Here is a 23,581-nt window from a genome sequence, read left to right on the forward strand (position 1 = left end):
ACAGCTGTCCATATCTTCATACAGATGTCGGAGAGTCTTCAGAGGGATTATCCCACATGTCCTCAAAGTAATCCCTAATGGTATATGTGAAATGTTAATATTTCCATAAATAGCAAGCATGAGAGTTCCTTCATCCATTGGCTGCTACTAGGTTTTCCAGGGCTTTTCCAGAGCATAGCAAATGTACAGTATGTTTGGCTCGAAATAAATAGAAACATACTGAATTGTGTTTGGTGTATCATCACAGCTCTTACTGGGAGATGTGGTTGCTTTCAACACTGTATTTCATCTAGTAAGTACTGAACATGCAACTGCTACTAGGCTACTTCAACTACTCCATCAACAGCAGAATGTGTGTAATTATGCAAAAATCTGATATAGAGTATAATCCGAAGCTGTAATAGTCTCGAATCTCAAATGGATATTCAAATTTTACTGTTTTCATGGCTGCATTCAAGCCGGCCGTGTAGTTGGCAGGCAAATTGAAACGGCACATTAGACAGTTCACTGACTACATTCAAACTGTTTACTGAGTTAGTTTGTTGCTATAAATAGGGATCAACAGTGATGAAAGAAGGCAACAGTAGTCTCTCTGTCCCAGCAGTGTTTTCCTTGGTGTGTTTGAACAGCAGGAGAGCCTGGGGACCCGAACTAAGACTAATTAGCTAATTCATTAGCCCTGACTGGGACCACGTGTGGACGAAACCAGTCAACAATCTTCACGCCGTGCACTAGAAGCTGTCATGAATTTGTCTGATCAGTCTGATTTTTTAGCATCCCCATGCAGTATCAGTGAATTTTGACAACTAACTAAGAAGAGAAAGACTATAAAAAGCAGACAATTTAGTGTCAATTCCAGCATTAAAATTCTACTGAAACTGATTCAAAGCAGTAGATGATGATGGCTGGCTGTAGCTCAGGGTGGCATAAACTCAACTCAAATCTCTGATATTCAAACAAGGAGAGCCCCCTAGTGCTCAAAGTTATTTTATAATACACACACACACACACACACACACACACACACACACACACAAACACACACACACACACACACACACAAACACACACACAGATACTTTTTTAACACATTTGTCTGAACGGTGTTATTCATCTAATCCGCCTTGTGAAAAATCACTGTAAAGCACGGCCTCTCGTGGCTTATCGCCCAAAAAACACTACAAGTACCATGAGCCTCCGCTGTCACCATGGTTACCGCATAACAAACCTATTGGGACAGGAGATAGGCTTTGCCGGCTACTAAATACTAAAGTTAAGGCGTTTAGTAAAATCGCCGATTACAGGAATGCTTTTATGTCCTGTAAGTTTTCTAAAGACTACTACGTGTGACTGATTAAAAAAAAAAGAATAATAAGGAGACATGGAGAGAAAAAACACGCAACCCATTTTCCCTTGGTGAGTGACTAATGCTGCTTTCTTTCGGGATTTAGCGTAACTGACGAAGATTTAGACAAATAATATTCACCGAATATTATTTTTATGATCAGGAACTACGTGCAAGTCAAGTTTTACATCGTTAAAAAAAAATAGGTCGTCTCTCTCCATCCACATCTTGAGCGCTGTCTGCAGAGATTTGCACCGCATAAAGAGTGTGGGGGAAGTTCGATTTAGTGGTCAGGGCGGGCCGGTTATTTTACGTGCCGGTTATTGTTGTACAAAGCGAGCTCGTCTCTCTCTCTCTCTCTCTCTCTCTCTCTCTCTCTCTCTCTGTGTGTGTGTGTGTGTGTGTGTGTGTTTGGTAGGGGGATCTTCCAGTCACTGTCATGTAATTTGAGTTGAACTAGTTTTAAAATTAGTTAAGGGAGTGATTAATGGAAGAGACCCCCATCGAAACCCCCTCATGACTGCTTACTTTCTAATGTAATGGAAACATTCAGGGAGACAGGGACATGGTATTAATAACAGACAAGACAGGATATATGGATGTTCTTCACATTTTTCAAAAGAACAGAAGGACATGTGCTTGGTTTGGTTATATGAGTGACTTATTATCCAAATATGGAAAGACAACAAACATCCTGCAGCTGTGTGCAGGTGTGCTCAGGACACTGGGGTGTTGGCTTGGACTGACACTTGACTTGGCTGGAGGGTAGATGCCTACAAGCTAAGTTTCTTTTCAAATAATGATTTGCTAGAGTCTATATACTATTGGGTAATTGTGGACAAAATGTCTCTTGAGTCTCTAGTCTGCCAGTTAGTCAATTAGTCAGTTGCTGATGTCCGGCTGAAGTCAGCGCTATTTGTTTGGGCTGTTGGACATTAAATGTATAACAACTATTTCCCTTTGCATGAAAGGTCATATTTTGAACTTCAGACATTGTTTCCTTTAAATGTGAAAAAATTGAAGATTTTTGTGCCTCTATATATTGTAGCATGCATAATGTAGCATGGGAAAATATCAGCTTTCTACAAAAAGAAGATAAGTGAAATCTTTGCTTCTTAAAATAAATTATGCTTAAAGTCAAGTTTACATATCCAAAAAACAAAAATAGCAAAAATAGCTTACAATTAGGTTAGGTTTTTAATAATATAATGAGTTACTGAAATATATAGAGGCAAAGCCTTTGAATAAATATTGAATTTTGGTTTTTGGATTGGATTTAATCAGTTTTCTTTTACAGTGAGACAAAGAGACAGATGAGGAGTGATGAGGACATACTGTGTACTCATATAGTATAGTCTTTAAAGTGTCTCTGTTTTCATCTTTTGCACAACTTGAACTGAACAAGAGAGAGGAGAGGAGGACAAAGACAAAGAAAGATGAGGGGAGGAGAGAAATAAGAAGAGACAAGAAAATAATTCAGAAAGGGCGGAGAGATTCAGACAGCACACTACAATATATCACCATAGGCCTGTACAGACTGCTGTTTCAAGTGTCTAACATGCTGCTTCATGTAGACCTGTGTAGGCTATGTTCATGTCAAAGTGCAGCAGATTGATGGGTTTTGCTGTAGAAAAGAGAGGATGCCCCTGACCCCTTGACTATGGTTCTTAAACCTCTTTGAGCTAACGCCCTTTTAAGATTCTGCTGCTAAACATAGAAGCATAGAGGGAGAGAGAGAGAGAGAGAGAGAGAGAGAGAGAGGGAGAGAGAGAGCAAGAGCGAGCGAGAGAGCTGTCAAATCAAAAACATAGGGAGAAGAACAGCAGAAATAAGCTTTTAAGTATTTTGAACTCCTCAAAGAAACATAGTTTCTAATTCTGGGAATGGTGGAGTAAGATCAGTGCTGTAAAGCCAGAAGCACCAGCAATACAAAATGCAAAAATCTGGAAGGATCATTTTATGAAACTTTTCCAGAAGATCCAAAGAAATGATCTTAATCAATACGAAAAGGAATCAAAAACAAATTAAAAACCCTTGAATCAGTTATCAAAAACAACCAAAACCAATTGGGTGAAAACGTCCTTAAACCTACAAAGCTTATGGCCCTGATAACATCAAAAACAAGATGTTAAAAAACAGCATGTCTGACCTTAATGAGGCAATTTTTTTAATTATACAACATGGTACTTAGACACATGGAGTGAAGGGCTTATATCCCATGTCCACAAAAGTTGGGACCAGTATGGCCCAGATAGCTATAGGGGAATTTGCATTAACAGCAACGTTAATGTAAATTGTTAATGCAAATTGTTGCATACTAAACTAAAGAATACAAAGATTCCTAAAACAATCAAATGATATTAATAAATGCCTTACTAGATGTCCACCGAACCACAGACCAAATATGTCTGCCAAGAGAAAGAAAGAATGCTTGCTTGTTTCACTAATTTTAGAAAGGCTTTTGACTCTATATGGACATGAAGGATTGCTTTATAAAGTTATCCAGAGCGACATTGGTGGTAAAGTGTGTGATTTAATCAAATATATGTACACCTAAAGTAAATGTACTGTCAGAGTTGTTTAAAAAAGGGAAGAATACTTTCCCCAAGGTTGTGGTGTGAGACTGGGCTGAAACTTAACTCCAACTTTATTTAACATCTAGAGTATATAGATAGCAGAGCAGACAGACCAGTCAACAGCCTCTGGTTTTAGACACTGAAATCAGATATTTACTGTACAAATACAAATATCAAGGTCTTTCAAAAAAAGACCTCAAGGGAAAAGATACATTTTTAAATTGAACACCTCCACTGAGCATACCCAAGACTACACATATCTAGGCCTGACTCTACAAGAATAAAGGAAAAAGCAAGGAGAGGATTTGGTTGAAAATTTGAGTTTGAAATTGAGCATTCAAGTTCTGGATGCATATCTCAGTCTAAGCCCTAAAGACTCACTCCAAGATAAACTGCTGAACTCGGAAAAGAGACCCCCCCCAGTTAGTGTGTAAGCTCACCAGCCAAACTCACACCGACACTGCTTCCAAACAAAATACTATTGGATTGCTGAACCCAAAAGGTGTTGAATAAAAGAGACAGATGATCCAGATAGTTCTATAAAAGTTGGATATTTCAGGCCTGCAAGCAGCGTTGTGCAGTCTCGAGTAGAGACAGCAAAGACTGAGGGTATATAGTGTAGGAATATAGAGGCACTTTGTCCACAACAAACTCCATTCATCACACATCATAACTTTATCTCCTGGGAAGACAGAAAGGGGGGTGTAGATGGCTACTTTAATTTCTTCAGAGGGGATAAACAGTGAGATCTCCTCTTACCTGACCTCAGCTCACACTGCACTGTAACCTTGCAAAACATGATGTATCATTTAAAACAAGGGTTCTCTTACAAAAGTGCTTGAGTATAGGGAGAAACTGAAGAAGAATGTTCAAGTGGGAAAAAATAAAAAAAGGAAAAATATGTATTTGGAGGGCTAATAATAAGATAGAGAACACTAGAGACTATTTGAAACAGCATGAAGCGACAAAAATTCAGACTGGACTGTTATCTGGCCCTAAATAGAGAATACAAATTGTCTGATCATCTCCTCTCCATCAGAGATATGACGCATGGACGGATCCTCACCAAGTACAGGCTCAGTGACCACCAATTGGCATTAGATAAAGGAAGATATAAAAAGACATGGCAACCCATAGAGGAGCGTATCTGTGGTCACTGCCTGACGGGGGAGGTGGAGACAGATGCACTTCCTCCTCAAATATGAAAAATACTCTTTCTATGCTAAAATTGCAAAATGGATGCCATAATTTCTTCACTTGAATGATGAACGATTCAAAATGTTGCGGGGCAAAGGAGAAATAGTCCCTCTAGCAGCCAGATATAGCTCCGACTGACACAAAATGAGAGATACTGTGTCCATTATGCTGATCTCTTACTTTTCATCTGACTCATTTGTTTGTTTTTCTTAAGTAACTTCTTTCTTGAATAATAATTGAATCTACCCCTCATTTTGGTTTTTATATACAAAAACACTAATTGCATGCACTTTAGATCTACGGTTACTCTGCAGAGAGAGAGAGAGAGATAACTGCAGTAAGTTATCTCAGTCAATAAGCTGATTAAGTAAGGCTTAGTTTCAGTTGCTCACAATCCTTAAGGTTTTTACGTTACCACATTTATTTTTTCTACATTGTAATACATCATTTTCATTACATATATCATGGAATGCAGTTTTGTAAAATGTAGTGTCCCTGATGACTGCCATCTTGTGACTTTTAGTGCGTCTGTGGTGGAGTTTATAGTGACCGTATCACTTTAATGTATTTATAATCTCCTATAGTATCATTAGGGTATGATATTTCTACAGTATCCTTATTTATCATTATCCTTTCTTGTGTTGTATCCTTATTATAGGACTCTTACAGTTCTTTTTAATAAAATCCTCAGGTACAAAGAGAGGTTGCAGACCAAGTATCTTAAAGACCCAACTAACAAGCCGCACTTGGACAGCAGTTCCTGGCGTTTCCTAAACTCGGGCCTCGACGACTTCAGAGATGGCTGTCCAATCCTGTCTGGGGCCCAGAGGGGGGTCTCGCCCGTCATCTTCCACGACACTCTGAACCGCACCTCCCATCGAGTGCCCAGGAAGTGCTTCTCTAAAGAGCAGGCTTGCCTCTCGAAGCAGATGGTCCAAAGGCAGAACCGCAGAGAACATGTGGCTGCTGTGGAGGAAAAACTCCTGCAGCATCCTCTAGCACTGTACCCGCACTACAAGGATTACATGACCCCAGAGGTAAGAGGAATCTTATCAGCATCACTGGAGATTACAGCTGTCTGGACTATAAAGTTGTCAGACTGTTAGATCATATCAGATAGACTGTGCCGGTACATTGACACCAGCACTTCCAGCCAACAGTTTAGGCGTAAAGCAGATGATGTGAGCAACTTGGATAGATGAATGGCCCGAATGAAGCAGAATCCGTTTTTATCGCTTGTTACAATGGTCTTGTCTCTTCTCCCACAGTTATTTGATAGGGTGCTATCTGTGCTGGACCCAGATATGTGCGTTAACAGTGCCTCTGCAGTTCCTACGCCTTCAGCAGAGCGTGTGGAGGAGGAAGATGAGGAAAGCTGCACAGAGCCAAATAAGGAGGAAGAGGAGGAAGTGGATGGAGCAGAACAGGGAACGTCTGCCAATGAAATGCAAGCACACTGGCAGTCTGATTGGTGGTATTAATAGCATCTTAATTATTCATACCAATTATTCATTTAATAAGCAATATGTGATTATGAATAAAAGAAATGAATACATATTATTGCTCAATCATTTGACAGCAACCCTGAAATCCAAAAGCCAAGACCAAAGAACCCTTATATAGGGCTGCAAATAAACCAGAATGGTACCAAGGAAGACCAGAGCACCAGTGTGAAACAACTGAGCTCCTTATTCCAAGATGACGACATTAAAAAAGTCACCAAGCTGTTCAGCGACTGGTTTACCTCACTGGTAAGAGCACTTGATATCGCCTTAGTCTGAGTCACTAAGTAGACTGGAATGAGAAAATAATTGTTCCAGTTTGCAAGACCTTGGAGACGAACCAATATAATGTTAGTGAAATTTTAGATATAAATGACTTATGATTGAATCCTGCAGGGCGAAGAGCCCGACATTATTGAATCCACCATACTGGCCCATTTTGTCAGTAGCTTTGAGGAGACACCGTCACCGACTTTGCCCATTCAAGTGGGAAACGCTGACAATGTGCCAGAAGAGAGACGCATCAGTGTCACAGCCTCGTGCAGGAAGGACACTGACGTCTTAAAAGACTCTGAGCCAAATAAGGTACAACAGAAAATAGGCATCAAAGAACATTATTGATAAACGTATGACACAAATTAAATTACCTTTTCATTTTTATGTAAAGTGCACAAAATTTTAAACCTACGAATAGCAGTAATGTATTTTTTTTTTTATTACTGTTGCTGATCAGAAGAAACCAGGAACCAAGAAGCCCATATATGGAGCGTGGTACTTGCATCCTAAAATGTGGAGGAAGAAAAGTGACGCCGGTGAATCTTTTCGAGACCCGAACGACATGCCCGAGGAGCTCGAGTTTCAAATCCAAACAAGTGAGAAGGTGACTGCCAGCTGGTGCTTTATCTTAAGACCGTTTGTGTCCCTTGCCATATTTTAAATGTGGTTTGCTTTGTTTGACAGGATGAGGAGCTGAAACAGATGCATGTGACGCAAGCTTTCAGGCAGTATATCATCCGCAATGGCCTGAGGATGCCAAGGGTAAGAGGCAACAGTATATATTTAGGAGTGGCTATCAAAACACCATCAGTATGGGGTCACTGAATATACAGTATTTGCAATGTATCTCAAACAATTTTTGAGGGGAAAAGCACAATAAAAAGTATATCTACTTGAACTATGCTAATTTCAGCAAGTCTTTTTTCACATTGCAGTTTCTGAGCAATCTCTTTTCTGAAGAGGAACGAGAAACTCAGACGAAAAGTGGGGTCTGACGCATTTGGCTCCGGTTCAGCATGGAAGGGAAATGTGGTCAATTAGTAATCACTCAATGGGGAGCAGAGGGGCAAAGGTTTTTACAATGTTTTATGAAGTGTGCCTAAAATAAACCTGAATAGCATTTATAGATGCTGCATTAATGCTGTAAACCCTGTGCTGATCCCTATTTATTTCTCCCTTTGTGTCATGTTTGTTATAATGTGTACTGCCGAGTTAAATGTATGATATGTACCATGATTATGTTTTTTATTTGGTGACATTCCTTGCAGGAAATAACTACTCACAATTTTTTTTTAAACATTTTACTTTTATTTAAATAATTTATTTATTACAAAAATAGACAGTCAGTCAGTTTTGGTTCTTAGGGAAGCTTCCTTCACCATCCAACTTCTTCATCTTTCTGCAAGACAAATAAATTCAGTCAAATTAATTCTGAGGCATAGATTTACAGAGGTTATGATCAAACCATAACATTTACATTATTTCATGTAAACTATTTGGTCTGTGCTACGTAGAAAGACCAGGCATAACAGGGAGGTTCTGTTGCTGATGTATTGTAACTGGATTTGAATCGGGTCACGTTGTCTCCCCAACACAATTCCACAACACAAGGGTCTTGTGTGCTATGACATCATTTCTTGCAGCGCTACTGTTAAATGAAGTCGACACTGTGTGACACTGTGTCTGGCCTATAAACCAATATTCATCAACTGTAAGTATTCAACTATGATGTGGAGTTTTCCTTTTAAGTCCTGCTCTGTCACCTCAGCCTCTGGACTAGCCACTGAGCAAATAGTTTGAAGCAAAGCCCACAAATTACTCAGACTGTGTAAGCAGGCTCACCCTGATTAGATCTCTTCTAATCTCTTGGTAAACAAGAGGATGCCTGCCTTTTTTTTATTTTATTTTTTTTATTTTATCTCAAAGCAGTGTAGCAGTTTCCTTGAACAGTCCTGACCTGAGCTCAAACACAATCTCAACATGCCAGTGAGAGTTGTAAACTGTATAATACAGTGATCATCTGAATAAACGTTATGTATAAACGACTTACAGATAAATACATTGGTGAGGGAGGAGGCAGCCTCAGGCCTGCTCTGCGGCTGCTTGCGGTAGGGGTCAGAGGTCAGAAGACAGTGTACGGGTGACCTGCGGCCCAGTGAGACTGGCTGTGGGGAGGAGGTGTACCTCGGTGCAGTTGTTGGACTAGACATAACGTGGCCTAGAAATGCCATAATGTCTATGTTAGAGAATTAAATATTGATATTGGTAGAAATTCATAATTTCCAATGTTGTATGAAATGCCATAATGTCTATGTTAGAGAATTAAATATTGATATTGGTAGAAATTCATAATTTCCAATGTTGTATGAACTCTCTTATGTTGGATAGCGGATGAATACCACTTTCATGAAAGGAGCAACCAGACAATGAAAAATATGGGAAAAGTAATACAACCTTTTTTGCATGGAAATGGCAGCAACTAGTAAACAAAAACTCACTCTCATTGAAGGTGTTGCTGAAATTGTTTCCATTTGGCTCAGCTGGCCTCGGGAGCTGTGACTCACTGCACACAGGGTATGCACAAACAGACATGCATGAAAACACAATTGACAGTCTCTACTTACCGGCGCTTTGCATGTTGCATGTTAATGTGGTGTGTGAGAGAGAGGTGGATAGTCAGACCGAACCCATCTAGTAGCTTCAAGCCATGCTCAAATCATTCAAACAAAGACAAGAAACAGGCGGTCAGGTTGAGTTGCTCTCCCTACCTGCTGTAGGTCTCTTTTGTCAATTTGGAACCAGCTGTTACTTCTTTAGTCATGCCAGTGCTGTTACAGCTGCAGGGGAAATATTCAAATGTACTGTGAGACATTACACAAGAGCTTATCACATTTCATGAGTCCATAGCAAAAGCTAAGGAGTTTTCAAACTATGTGAGGTCAACAGTTGAAATGAGCAAAAGCTCTGTGTAAGCTCACGCTCATTCTTTGTTCACTTCATAGTTCATTACAGTACTAGTAGCCAAACACAATATGGTCACAGAAGCCAGTCATGTACTGGGACCCCCCTCCAATGACTTATTCAATTGGAAAGGGGGAATTTTCTCACCCAGTAGCATCACATGAGTTTCATGTGTGACCTAAGCTAGCCTAAGAACTAAGCTAATCCTTGCAATGTGTGGGAACGGAGCCAGACGTACAATGCGGTCCTGTGCACTCTCTCTGGTGCAGACCTCCTCCTGAGGAAGCTACTGCCGCTGGTGGTGTTGCCGGTGTGTGGTCTGTGGTTCTCTGAAATTACTCCTCGCAGCTCCCTGACCAGAGATCTCAGCTCCAGGGTTGGGCTCTCCTGCAGCCTCTGTGACTTCAGCAGCCAAAGGAGAGAGAGAGAGAGAGAGAGAGAGAGACAGAGAGACAGAGAGAGAGAGAGAGAGAGAGAGAGAGAGAGATATATCAATTTACTGCTGTGGTGATGAGGGAAATGGATATGATGAACAGTTCATTGTATTTTGCTTTAAAAACTAAAAGCTTTGGATTTTAGAGATATGGCTATTAAATGGGTGCAATCCTATCTTATTGGCAGATTTCAAAAGGTTTATGTAAATGGGACGTTTTCTACTCAAAAATCCATCACTTGCAGAGTCCCACAGTGGAGCGTCCCAGGGCCATTCTTTTTTCTGTCATATATTAATGATTTAAAAGCAGCCCGTTCGTCATGTGGTCTTTTTCTTTACGCTGATGATTTGTGAAGGTAGGACAGATTGTAATTTCTGTAAAATCTTCAGTTACCTACTTAGGATGCATTTTAGATAACCATTTATCAGGGGTGGACATAACATTGACCAACATTTGGCAAAAGACTACATTTTTAGCTAGGCAACTTTTAGCTAGGACTGCTGGATACATCGATATAAAACATCTTGGCTTGGGCGTTTAGTTTTAGCCCAGTACCCATTTGGATGCTGCACATATTCAAAACCTAAATTAGCTTACTGTGAATAAAAGAGTTGCTCAAATCAAGCTTGTTCTTACTCACAAAATTATTAATAATTCAGCCTCAACTGACTTGTCAAATTACTTTAATCTTGTTAGGGACCTCCATAACTACGCAACAAGAGGTAGCTCAACAAATGTTATTCCTTTTACAAACTTCCAGTATCTCACAATTACAGGGTTTTAAAGAAATGGTTATTAAATAGCCTATAGTAAAATTCTTATTAAGAGATGATTGTTAATAGCCTATTGTAAAGTCTATTTATTTTTTTCCTTATTATTAGATATTTTTCCTGTTCTGTGTTTTAGTGTCTTTTTGTCATGCCCTGTCTTACCGGACTCGATCTGTCATCCTGTCTCTTTTCCACCCTATCTATTTATTATTGTCAACTAAATCTGATCTAATCTAATCTAGTTGGTCTGATCAGCTCACATCTAAACACAGAAACCCAAGGAATGCTGGAGATTGGGGATCAACAAAACACAAACTGTCTCACACAACCTAATTTGCAACTTTTTTGTGTATGTGTTTTTTTGTAAGAATTGGCAACATGGTCTTATTCTCCATGCTTAAATTAGTAAAATAACATGATATTGTATTAGCATTGCTACACTATTAGATCTCACCATGCTCTGACAAAACAAACCACCATTTCACCTCCAGAGCTGAAATGATTAACAACTGACACTTCTCTCCCTGCCACGGGAATGCAATGCAGGGTATGTTTTTGATTTAAAGACTGAGCAGATGTGCTGAGCTTGTGTCTCTCTGCAGCCAAATAAACACTGATACAGACGTGCACTGGATGGGCTGGAGCCATAGGAGATAGGTAGGATATAGGGAGTTTCTGATTGTACCTCGATCAGGGTGTCGGAGGCCTGCTGGGAGGAGGGTGGAGCAGTGAGGGCTGAAGGGATGGGTGAGACCAGGGCAGATGGAGTAACACTCAAAGCAGTGCGCAAATTCTGACCTTGGAGTTCCTAGAGAACAGATAGGCTGGTTATATCTCTGCTTGCAACAAAATTGGTTGGAGGGTGCCTTCGCTTCCTTTTAAAAATGCAAAAAGAAACAGTTCAGCTGAATAGTATTATCGGACAATTATGATGCCACATTGCTAGTGTCACATGAAGGTAAATAAATAGCTGAAAATATTTTGAGTGCTGAGATTCAAATGTTGCCACTTGGCTGACAACAAACTTTCCCTTCATTTAGGGAAACATTCAAAGCAGTGTGCAAACTCTGACCTTGGAGCTCCTACAGAACAGATAGGCTGGTTATATCTCATAAACAAATTACAAATTGTTTTTTCCTTTTAAAAATGCAAAAAGATACAGTTCAGCTGAATAGGAGGGTATTACCAGACATGTATTAAATTAAATTAAATATGGACACTTTTTTACATACATATACTGTGTATGGTGTGGGTAAGCTCCATTCCTTCCTACTCATGGTCCTGTGCTTTTTGTATGTGGCCAACTCTACCTTCAGGTCCAGGGCATGTTGGAGTTTCAGACGGAAAAACTCTTGCTCCTGCAGCTGGATGAAATCCTGACAGTCTGCAAAGCTCTCTGACATCTAGGGGAGAGATAAATGGAACAAAAATCACACAGTTTTGTAGACAGACATCGCAAGATTAGAACTGGCAAGATCCTTTTTGTACTTGTACAAACTCAAATCAAATCTTACACAACATATAAACAGTTTTGTTCCAAAGAGAGGTAGCCACAATTTGGGAAACAGTGACAGCCACCCTTATAAAATTGTTACTGACATGATGTGAAACTTATTCTGGAACAACAAGTTATTTAGCTATTGGATAAAGTGATTTCTGTTTTAAGACATTTTGCAACAGAGTTATGAGTATGCGGCCACCTCTTGAAAGTTTTTGATGTTGTCCCTGTTAGCCAGCACCTCCCTTATACTGGTGTGTTTCCACCCTTTTTTTTAAAGACATTTCCTGACCATAAATGTTTTTAAATACTTTTTCCAACCAAATACTTTCTGACAAATACACCAATTTCTTCTAAAAATGGATGTATACTGTTTCAGAATGAAACCCTTAGTATGCTTTGCCATCTCTCACTATCCTAAATAGGCTCCTCTAAAAGACAAATATCACTTCGGAGTGACATGATAGTGTAAATTAGCGCCACCTTGTGGAGAGCAGCCTCCAGCTCACTGATCCTGTCCCTGTGCTGCCTCTCCTTGGAGAGAAGGGCCTCCAGCTCCACGGAAAGCTGTCTCTTCTCCTCCCTGACAGAGGCAAGCTCCTGGACCTGACATCTGCTCTCCAGTGCTGGTAGCGCTTCTCCTGGATGAGGAGAGACGACAGCGGATGGAAGAAAAAGTGATGGGGCTTGAAAATGTATAAGTAATGTTGTCTCAACAGAACTGACAGCAATGTCCAAATAAATCCACCCTTCTTGCTCCTTGAGGAGGATAAAGCAAAAAATTCAAAAGTAACTTAAAGGATTTAGCCTAATGGTTTTTAATTGCTGCTTAGAAAGCACCTGAATTATGTTAAATGAATTCTCTGTTGCGTGCTCACTGAGCTCACTGAGACTTGCCTGAGGCAGAGGAGCTGGTATGTCATTTTGGAGCTTTTCCATTTTTCCTTTGGACTAGGAGAAGTCATTCATGTGGAAAGTATTAGAAGTTATCCGTTATATTTTCAGTATTCAGTTTTTATTTGTTATTGGTTAGAGGCACTAGGATCCACATGAGGAATGCGGTAAACTTTTTAAGGTAAGACTTTGCTTAAGTGTTAGTGATAAGACCAAACTTAGTGCTCTCCAGAAACATTTCTGGGCCACCACCCTCACCACCAGGCAGAAGCACAAGCACATACTCACATGACTATAATACTTCATAATTAAGAATGAGGTGGATGCTGAGTCCGCTGTCCAGGCGTTAAAGAAATTTCCATTGTATAAGCCCCTCTGTTTTCTGATGACCAGTGTTGGGGAAAGTTACTTTTAAGAGTAATTAGTTACTTTACTGTGTTATTTACCTTAAAAAGTAGCTAGATACATTACAAAGTTGCTCTTTATTAAAAGTAACTCTGAGTATTTTTCTGTTACCCCGGTTCAGAAACATGTTGTAACAATAATATGTGCTGTCAAGTGTGTTCAGTGGATCAGTTTTAAAATTAAATGCAAGACTATTGCTCTATTTTTAAAACAGTAGGTCAATTTCATTTATATCAAGCATAATTGCTGTAATTTATTGCGTTTATTTCAAATAGTTGCATGTTGCCTGCATGAGATGCCATTTGATTTTCACTTTTCTACTTTTGTTACCCAAAAATATAATGACGTTCTAATTTAAAAAAAAAAAGTGATAACAAGAATTGACAAACTAACATGTTAAATTACTACAAAAAGTCATCTGAGTAATGTGTTACCCTAAACACTGATGATGACACAAGATCTAACTTTAAACTTGAGTAGAGAAGAGCCAGTGCCGAGACTATCCCAACAATGGTAGTTTGAGCTCTTCACCTGGTGCAGCTTCTCCATCGTCTCCTCTAGCTGTTGGATTCGGCCCTGCAGAGAGTCGATCTGCTCCCTCCTGGCAGTGATCTGCTCCTGCATGCCCATGGCTACTAGAAGGCCTGAGGTGGAGGAGACACACCCAGGAGAGAGAGAGAGAGGGAGAGGGTGAACAAGTCAAAAGAGGGCATCTTCTGTTTCAGATCAATTCACAGAACATAAATCAGACAGATCTATCATCTTGGAAGGACTTTGTATCAAGGACAGGTGCTTACAGTTACACCGACCAGATCAAATCTCTCAAGCCGAAAACACAGAAGAGAGGATATAAGGAATTGCAATTTCATTAATGTTTTATTTTTTTATTTTTACTAATAAATCTTTATTATCAGCGCTGCAAGTGTGGCTGGAATTTCCTCTTTCACAGATTTAATTACTTTCCAAAGTAATTCACTCTTATCTGTCAGCTTAATCAGTCTATCAACACCAAACATTGAGTGTAAATAAATTAATAGGCCTATCTGATATAAACAAACCAGATGCCTCTGTCCCACACTGGACAGATGTTTCTTTGAAAATTGGATTTTTAATTAAGTGGGTCAGCAGTGTAAATGGTGACGTGTGTGTGTGTGTGTGTGTGTGTGTGTGTGTGTGTGTGTGTGTGTTTGTGTCTGACCATGTCCGTCGGCTCCTTCCAGGGTCCTCAGGGTGCTCCTGGCCTGGTCCAGCTCAGCGTGGGCGTTCTTCAGCTGGTTCCGCAGCTTCAGTGCCGCGCCCTCATGCTCCTCATTCTTACTGCTGTACAGCCTTTGCAGCTCCTTGTGCACCTCTAAAGACACGCTCGCGCATAGACACACACATTACATCCGCAGAGAGCAACACACACAAAATTAACACACACACACACACGAACAAAAGGGCTTGGTTGACAATGAAAACATACCAAACATGGTTCTTTGTTTTCTTAACACAGTAGAGCAAGAAGATTATTTTATTTGGCAAAAACGATGAGAGATCTGGCCTCTTTCTAAGAACAGCAGTGTAGCAAGCTGTAATATCTGGTCAATGAAAGGGCGGGCTATAGTATTCCACTGCTGAGAAGGGATCAAAGTCCTAGAAGCCATGTTACTTGTTTGATTTCAGATCATACAATAAGGTGAATAATGCACATGGACAGAATGTGTGGTGATATACTCGCAGTAAAGCTCTACTTACTGGTGAGGGTGAGCAGCTGCATGTGCTGCACCTCCAGCTGGGCAGTGAGCTGCTGTTTCTCCAGGGTCGCCTCCTGGACGCGGTTCCTCTGCTCGGACACGGAGGCCTGCAGTTGGTGCCTCTCCTGCTCCAAAGCTGCCAGGCCTGACTTGTGCTGGTCAAGCTCAGCCTGAACGACACAGGAGAGAGGGAGAGAGAGGGAGGTTAGTGATGATCTACAACAGTAGAATATATGGAAGTCAATGGCGACAAGATGAAAATATAAACATAGATAATGAGCAAAAGCTTTAATGTCAGTGATTGTTCAATATGTAATGTGTGGATTTAGAATAGTGACCAACGGATCCCAAATGAGTTTGCACTTTGTTCCTGTTCATTTTACTTTGTTCTGGAGTAGAAAACTGTTGCTGATTTTTTTTTTGACAACTATTGTCAAAAATGGAACATTAAAAAGTATCAAAAGTAACACAAGTTAATCTGCTCTACCAGCCACTTTGGCAGGTAACCAACCAAACTTATTTATTTAGTAAAATAGTGAAAATGTGTGGTTTCCTGCCCTGCTCCTAACCCTGAGCTGCTGAACCTCCAGTTTGTGCTGGTTTAGCTGGTTGCTGAGGTGGCTCTTCTCCTGGTGGAGGTTGTCGATGGTGCGGCCGTGCTGCACCGTCATCTGGGCGCTGCTCTCAATCTGCAACCTCAGGATCTCCACCATCTTCTCTCTGTCATCCAGCTTCAGCCTGAGCGTCTCTGCTTCTGCCCGCAGGGTCCGGCTCCGGCCCTGGGCCTCCTCCAGCTGGGCGCGGCCCTGGGAAAATCAGTTAAACTTGAATTCAATTGGTGTTCACAGACGCAATCAAATGGGCAGATGGTGACAGGATCATCTTTTATCTGTTATCTAGAAGTAGAATGTGTCATAACCCAGTGACCTGTAATGCATGTCTTCTTGAAGAGTTTCCTTGTGAGGATAATAAAGGATACCGCACACACACACACACACACACACACACACGCACACACGCACACACACACACACACACACACACACACAGTTCCAGGGCTCTGTTACCTGCTGGGCCTCTTGCTGCCTGAGCTGCAGCTCCTCCTCTTTCTCCCTCAGGAGTGCCTGGGTCTTCTTCCCCTCCTGGGCCCTCTGCTCCAGCAGGGCCTGCAGACGAGCTTCCTCCTCCCCGGCTCTGTGGAGCTGCTCCCAGGCTGCCTCCAGCTGCCCTCTCACGGCCTTCACCTCCTCCTGGAGCTCCCACTGCTGCACACCACACCTCTGGAGGATAAGGCAGGAAGCACAGTGGGCTGTTTGTATTTAAGTGCACATAAACAAATTATCCCTTGGCAATTTGAAGAAACATAACCTAAAGGACTGGAGAGAAGCTGGTTATACTGGGACCATTGGCTGAGCACAAATGCTCTTTTTTAAGCAATGCCCTATCTCACGCACAGTTCCAGCTGGTTCCAAATTTTCACATGGAAATGTAATTTCAGCCAAAATGACTAGGCGCGCTGGGCTTGCGTGAAAGGTCGCGCACCACCTGAAATGTCCCCACGAGGATCAATAATTTCATCTTATCTCATATTAAATACGCTGCTCTGGATCTGTTCATGTTGCATGTGATTGCCTATTTGTTACAATCCCTGCCTCTTTCATGTGAACACGCTCGTAGCTGCATTGGTAAATCCTGGATTGACAGAGCCATTTGATAACCAGCTACGTGAGACCGGTTATCCGGGATCGCCAGTGTTAGCTTTTGTGAAGCCAGCGCACACAAAGATAGCCTGACTGTGCTGAACTCGCTTCATGAGACAGGCCCCAGTAGACACATGATAGTCATGAGAAGAGCAAGTAACGTGAATACCAAGGTACACAGACCGAAGGGGAGAGTGTTTTTTATTCAGTTTGCGCAGCCAAATTTTCTCCGCAAATCCAGGATTGGAACCTTACAGTCACACTGCCACTGCCTTAACCCACCTGGTACAGATGCCCTCATTTACACCAAATGTATAGGGGGAAAACAAAGGCTGGAAGTAACTAATTACATTACATAAGTTACTGTAAATGAGTAGCTTTTTTGTGTACTTGACTTTTTTGATCATTTTTTTAAGTCAGTAATTTTACTTTTACTTAAATAAATGTTTTACTTAAGTAATGTACATTTTAAATCACATCCATTACAGAGTACAATTGTGCTCTCCAGAAGCAACAGAAACTGGACCATCATAAATTGACACATTGTGGAGCTGTTCAGTCAGTCAGCAAAGAAGAGTAATGTGGCTTTACTTTACCATTTGTGCACTTTATTGTGTAATTTCAAAATTTTCCAATTCAAAGAATCAAGTTTGAACTCTGTCCTCTCATCCTTTTAGAATTGCATGGAAAAGATCACATGTAACAACGTTCTCTTCTCTAAAAAAGTAACACAGTTTTTTACTCTGAGTACATTTTAAATGAGCTACTTTTACTTTTACTTAAGTAGATTTTTACACCAGTACTTTTACTTCTACTTAAGTAAAATATCAGCAAAGTAACAATACTTCTACTTGAGTAGGACATTCTAGTACTCTTTCCACCACTGGGGAAAATGGCAATAGTGGTTTCAGTGACAGTGTAGTCCATCCCCTTACCACAGCCTCCATCTGAGCCTGGCAGTCCTCTCTGACTGTTCCCACCAGTGTCTCCAGCTGCTGGACCACCAGGCTGCGCTCCTCCAGCTCTTTACGGAGCTCCTCCACAGTGATGCCAAGGTCCGCGCTCCGCTCCTGCAGCCGCATCTTCTGCTCCTTCTCCTGGGCCAGATCCTCACGAGCCTGACACATCTCCAGCTAATATGTGGACAATCAACACTCCACATCAGAGATTTTATGTCTATAATATTTGATTGACAACATATAAAACATAATTACATAAGTAAGTATGATAGAGTTATGGAATGTTTGTAAAATGTGACACTTCGGCTGCAACTTTAAATGGTGTTCTTAGCTATAATGAAACATGAACTTAGATGAGGACTTGGCTTAATCCAAGTCTGTGTAACAGGCTGTCTGATTATACTGTACATGGCAACAGGTAAGTCACAAGATTCTGGTTCCACATGTGAGGTTTGTCTGCAGTACCGTGAGCAGGCGAAGCTGGGACTCGAATTCCTCTGCCTGTTGCAGGGATCGGCCTCTCCCTCTCTGGGCCTCCTCCACCTGGGACTGGGCCTGGATGAGCTGCTGCTCCAGACAACAAACCTGCAACCACAAAACAACCCAAAAAACTAACCCTAACCCTAAATGTTTTGAGAGAAATCACAGAAAAGCAATATCTGTGCCATTTTGCGGCAAGACAGGAGTTTCTACAACACTGTTTTCCCCATTCATTTTATTTTAAAGTGACTGAATTATTCATAATCAGGGTTGGAATTAACACCGGACAAATTCTGGTAAATTTAGGTGGTGGGTTGGGTTAGGTGGTAGGTTGAAGTGGCTGGGTAATATTAGTATTTACCAGCCTTTGCAGCCAGCAGATAAAGAAGGTATCTTCCTTTTCATGTTCATAATATTATTGTATATTTGTCCTTACCTTATCTTTATGGATGGATAGGGCTGACTCAAGTTCGTTGACCTGACACCGGTGCAGCGACGCCTGTCTCTCTGCATGTTTTCTGGCCAAAGACATTTTAGTTTATGGAATTATCATATTTCTTGACACACATACCCACATTAATAAAGAAATTCAACATTGTCTGATAACTAACTGAACCAAGATTGCAGACACTCTTGGATTTTAAATGGGCATGACTGATGACTGAGAAACACAACTAAACAGAATATCCACTTAAAGTACCTTGTCTCTTTGTAAATCCATGTGAGGAATACTGTTTGTGAGCAACACTTACTGTAGTTGCTCCAGCTTGACACATAAAATGGCATTATTGCTTTTGGAGGAGCTCAATTTGTTGGTCAACGTCGCCACCTCTTGGTCATGACTGGTAATGAGCTGTTCCATTCTGGGACAGAGCAATGTGCAGTTAAGTGTAAATAAGACTGCTGCTTGCCTTGTGCAAACTTGCAAAGCATTTGCCAACAAACGGCCTTACATACATGGCCACTGGATATAAGTGAATGTAATAATATAGCAATAGTCCAAGAAAATGTGTTGGTGTGGAGAAAAAGTTGCACTGTGTGTCTTGCTTTAGGCGAGGATGTCTGTTTTCTTTAGACTATTGATTATCATGTGTCCATCCTGTGTCTTCATGTGATTATATGTGAACTTTATGACAGAAGGGAGAGTTTGCTCTTCAGGCAAGTGGTGTGATCATGAGATGATGCTTTGTCTAGAGATGTTTGACCTCGTCCTTTTTGTATCCGTCTGAGTTGTATTCAAATGAATACTATGCTGATGTAACACAGTTAAATGAGTGTTTTTAAATAAAAACACTTGTGTGGTAGACATACTATTCTTTTAAACATTATTTTTCTGGGTTTTTTTTTTTGTTAGATGGTATACAATGGATAGTGACAGAGAAGATAGTAGAAGAAGGTAGCCTAGAATTCTTAGTAGCAATGTTTTTTATGATTGTAATTTGCAAAGTTCAGTAATGGTCATTTACCTTTCTTTTTGCTTCTTTAACAACAACTCCTGGCATTCCCCAGCATTCCCCTGGCATTCTTCACTCCCCAGCTGTTCCATTGCCTGGCATAAAATAGGGGAGAAAATCAGACAGTTTGCCCCACAATTTGAGAAGGTCCAGTGTGAAAAAGACAATGAGACTTTGAAATGCACCGAACATGATGCTAAACTGACTTCTGTAGCTTACCAACGAAAGTCTCTCTTGTAGCTTGTCTGTGTCGTTGTCAAAATCCTCCTCTAGTACCTTTGCAGCCAAATCCCCTGTTGGCAGCTGCCTTGGGCTGGCAGCAGTGTCAGGGCTGGTGAGCCAGTCGTGCCCACACTGTTTCTCTTGAGACATCAGTGTAGGACACACCTCATTTATAGTCTGTTCAATTGTCTCCACTTTCCTGCTGAGAGACATGGCCTCATCCTCAGTCTCCTGCAGCTTCTGCTCCCCAGACCGCTTGGTGCTTTGGAGCTCTTCCAACATGCATAGCATCTTTTCCATCTGATCAGCATGTGTCCTTGAATCCTTCATTCTAGAAATCAAAAGATGTGTGGGTGAAAGTGATTTTTCTTCTGTTTCTTCTACAAAGGTAAAATCTTAACATATTCAACATGGCTTTACCTGAGGTCAGACAGAACGTCCCTCTCCATTTCAAATTCCTGTAACTTGGTCTGCAGCTTTATGATGGTCTGTCGAAAGTGGAACTTCTGTTGCTCTTGTTGATCATGCGACTGTGTTTGAATGGGTTAACAAAATCTGCGTGTCATTAAGTACTACCCACTCAATTCCATGTTCTGACAAATCAGGTGTGCTGTTCAGAGGACATTAATCATCAAGATATCCCAGCATAAACTTACAAGACACAGGGCTGGAAAATCAGTACAAACCTCGTTGAGCTGCTTCTGCAGGTCTGACACCTGCTGAGAGTAGTCCTCTATTGCATTTTCCAGCCCCTCCTTTGCAGGAAAGCTGATATCCCTTCGGGCAACCTCCAGGCTCAAACCATCCAGACTGTAGGTGAGAGGCTGGATCACTGTCTGGCGGTGGGCTGATTGAATGTTTGAATCCCCAGGTGAGCCATCTGCAAAAAGAACACAGTTTAAAACTATATATATATACATATATATGTGTGTACATATATGTAGATACATATATATATATATATATATATATATATATATATATTGTTTTCATTTATTGTTTCATAATGTTGGTGTTGTGAAGCCCTTTGAGACTGTAACTGTGATTAAGGGCTATACAAATAAACCTGACCTGACTTTGGCTGGCTGCTTTATTCATTCTTTAAGTTTACAGATGACACCACCATCCTGGGTCTCATCTCCAACAACGATGAGACCGCCTACAGAGAGGAGGTCAGCGCCTTGACAGAATGGTGCCAGGACAACAACCTCTCTCTCAACGTCTGCAAGACTAAGGAAATGATCGTGGACTTCAGGAAGCGACAGGGGGGGGGGGGTCACGCCCCCATCCACATTGATGGAGCTGAAGTGGAGAGAGTCTCCCGCTTCAAGTTCCTCGGTGTGTTCATCAGTGATGACCTCTCCTGGTCCAGGCAATCGGATGCGGTGGTAAAAACTGCCCAAAAACGCCTATACTTCCTGAGGAGACTCAAGAAGTTTGGAATGTCTATCAAGACTCTCACTAACTTCTACAGGTGCACTATTGAGAGCATTCTCACTGGCTGCATTACTACCTGGTACGGCAGCTGGAGCGCATCATTGGCTGCCACCTCCCCACCGTGCAAAGCATATACCATACACAATGCCTCAGGAAAGCACGGAAAATCACAAAAGACTTCAGCCACCAAAGCTATAAACTGGTCTCGCTGCTGCCGTCTGGTAGACGTTACCGAAGGATCCAGGCACGGACTACCAGACTCACAAAGTTTTTACCCCCAGGCCATCAGGCTTCTCAACCAGCAGTGATCACATTGATCACATGATCACCTCAGTGGGTAGGAAAACGCAGGAATGAAAGGCCCAGGTCAGGGATTTCCTCCTCCTCCTCCTCCTCCTCTCACCCACAGAATAGCACTCCTACACTTTATATTTATAATATTTAATACTCTTTTATAATATTTAATACTTATTCTTACTGTCCATATTGCCCATCTTTACTGGCTCTGTAACTGCTGTTAATGTTCTAATACTATGTGTATATATATATATATATATATATATATATCATTCAATTTCTTCTGATATTTTTGCCCTTATTTGTGACTCTTTTTAACATTTAATATTTGATATGTTTCTTTATTTTTCTCATGCCTACTACGTAGTTGTTGCTTGCCTTGTCCTAAGAATTTAATTGTTCAGAATGACCTTGTGTTATACTGTGCATTTGATAAATAAAACACTTTGACTTGACTTGACATTCATCTGGCTACTGCTAAATTAGCAAAGTGGTTAGTTAAATGGAAGACACTGTTTGCACTCACTCATATTGAACATGGGGGTGTGGCAGCTGTGTGGAGGTGTGCTGCTGATGCTGTATGTGCAGCTAACCCTCTCCAAGGCTCGTTTGGTTGCGTTTTCCACCTCTTCTTGGAGCCTCTGGGTTTCTTTGGTGCGCCTTTCCAGCTCATCACTGTAAATAAATGAAGCATTATTAGAGAGAGATAATATAATTATTGTACTAAAGCAGCGGCTATTAATGAGTTGGGAGCTGGACATATCAATTTAGCAATAGACCAGTTTGTCATGGCATGAAATTAAAGTTTTACCTCAACTCTTCCAGTGTCAGACTGTTGAATCTCAGACGAGCAGAATTATAGGTGTCACGTGTCTCTGTAACGTTCAGTAAGTTAATCAAATGACATGTAGCCATGTAGTTAATATAGAACCTCCTTGGTAGCCACTAGCCATACATACAACAAAACAATACCGAGCAACTGAGAAATAATCTTCAAACCACCAATATGAGCACAGGTAACCGAGGTAGTTGCCCACCTAGGTAACAGTAACTTCATTAACGCCAACGTTAACTTTATAAGATAGCACGCATAGTATCGCGTTACCTGTTGTTTCTGGTGCTGCTATTCCAACGTTCGCGTCGTGCAGTCTTTCCACAAAGTGGTCAAAATGTAAAACGTTAGCGCCGTTGTTGTCGGAAAGGCCATTATTCTTGGGACCAGACGACATCCCGATTGCACCTTTGGTCACATGCGTAACCCAGATCTTGATAATGTATACAAAAAGGCAAGCAACTCGAAGCCAGAGTAAGCTAGCGTAACGAATTGCTGTTAAACGTAAAGTTTCATCACTATGGAAACGGGATGCCGTCGACTGATAAATATTTGTGGCCTAGCGCTAACTAGTTAATGTTAGCTAGTTACCTGACTTGTTAGGCA

At 41.1% G+C, this 23,581-nt stretch overlaps 2 protein-coding genes across 2 annotated transcripts; one reads left to right on the forward strand and one right to left on the reverse strand.

The window, feature by feature from the left end:
* The first annotated feature begins 4,964 nt into the window (after positions 1 to 4,964).
* LOC139666909 (protein FAM47E) lies at positions 4,965 to 7,962 on the forward strand. The gene is made up of 8 exons (XM_071546247.1): positions 4,965 to 4,990; positions 5,810 to 6,155; positions 6,387 to 6,550; positions 6,698 to 6,869; positions 7,017 to 7,205; positions 7,354 to 7,500; positions 7,581 to 7,658; positions 7,832 to 7,962. The coding sequence occupies exons 1-8, from the start codon at positions 4,965 to 4,967 to the stop codon at positions 7,889 to 7,891; spliced, it is 1,182 nt and encodes a 393-aa protein (XP_071402348.1). The 3' UTR covers positions 7,892 to 7,962.
* A 234-nt stretch (positions 7,963 to 8,196) lies between these two features.
* LOC139666910 (coiled-coil domain-containing protein 158-like) lies at positions 8,197 to 23,372 on the reverse strand. The gene is made up of 23 exons (XM_071546249.1): positions 23,249 to 23,372; positions 22,955 to 23,018; positions 22,670 to 22,818; positions 21,096 to 21,289; positions 20,830 to 20,939; positions 20,407 to 20,740; positions 20,200 to 20,282; positions 19,486 to 19,596; positions 19,170 to 19,251; positions 18,719 to 18,838; positions 16,662 to 16,874; positions 16,164 to 16,400; positions 15,596 to 15,764; positions 15,057 to 15,209; positions 14,368 to 14,502; positions 13,043 to 13,185; positions 12,372 to 12,464; positions 11,747 to 11,869; positions 10,096 to 10,259; positions 9,665 to 9,733; positions 9,395 to 9,459; positions 8,947 to 9,114; positions 8,197 to 8,295 (listed from the first exon to the last, which is right to left on the reverse strand). Coding segments are annotated over exons 1-23 (3,105 nt in total). The 3' UTR covers positions 8,197 to 8,293.
* Between the last annotated feature and the right edge of the window lie 209 nt (positions 23,373 to 23,581).

Source organism: Centroberyx affinis, unplaced genomic scaffold (genome assembly GCF_046629955.1).
Source record: "Centroberyx affinis isolate AG114_WGS23_722 - 3 ecotype Tasmania unplaced genomic scaffold, CSIRO-AGI_Caff_v1 ptg005195l_1, whole genome shotgun sequence".
In the NCBI taxonomy this organism is placed as follows: Eukaryota; Metazoa; Chordata; class Actinopteri; order Beryciformes; family Berycidae; genus Centroberyx; species Centroberyx affinis.

What these genes read in the sequence shown, in the direction of transcription:
- LOC139666909 (XM_071546247.1), top strand. Translation starts at nt 4,965, where the DNA reads ATGACGCATGGACGGATCCTCACCAA. An exon ending in AGGATTACATGACCCCAGAG is followed by an intron (nt 6,156 to 6,386) that starts GTAAGAGGAATC and finishes CTTCTCCCACAG; the next exon opens with TTATTTGATAGGGTGCTATC. An exon ending in AAGACTCTGAGCCAAATAAG is followed by an intron (nt 7,206 to 7,353) that starts GTACAACAGAAA and finishes GTTGCTGATCAG; the next exon opens with AAGAAACCAGGAACCAAGAA.
- LOC139666910 (XM_071546249.1), bottom strand. Translation starts at nt 23,372, where the DNA reads ATGTCGTCTGGTCCCAAGAATAATGGCCTTTCCGACAACAACGGCGCT. An exon ending in GGAAGGAGCCGACGGACATG is followed by an intron (nt 14,503 to 15,056) that starts GTCAGACACAAA and finishes CCTCCACCTCAG; the next exon opens with GCCTTCTAGTAGCCATGGGC. An exon ending in AGAGTGCACAGGACCGCATT is followed by an intron (nt 9,734 to 10,095) that starts GTACGTCTGGCT and finishes TTTCCCCTGCAG; the next exon opens with CTGTAACAGCACTGGCATGA.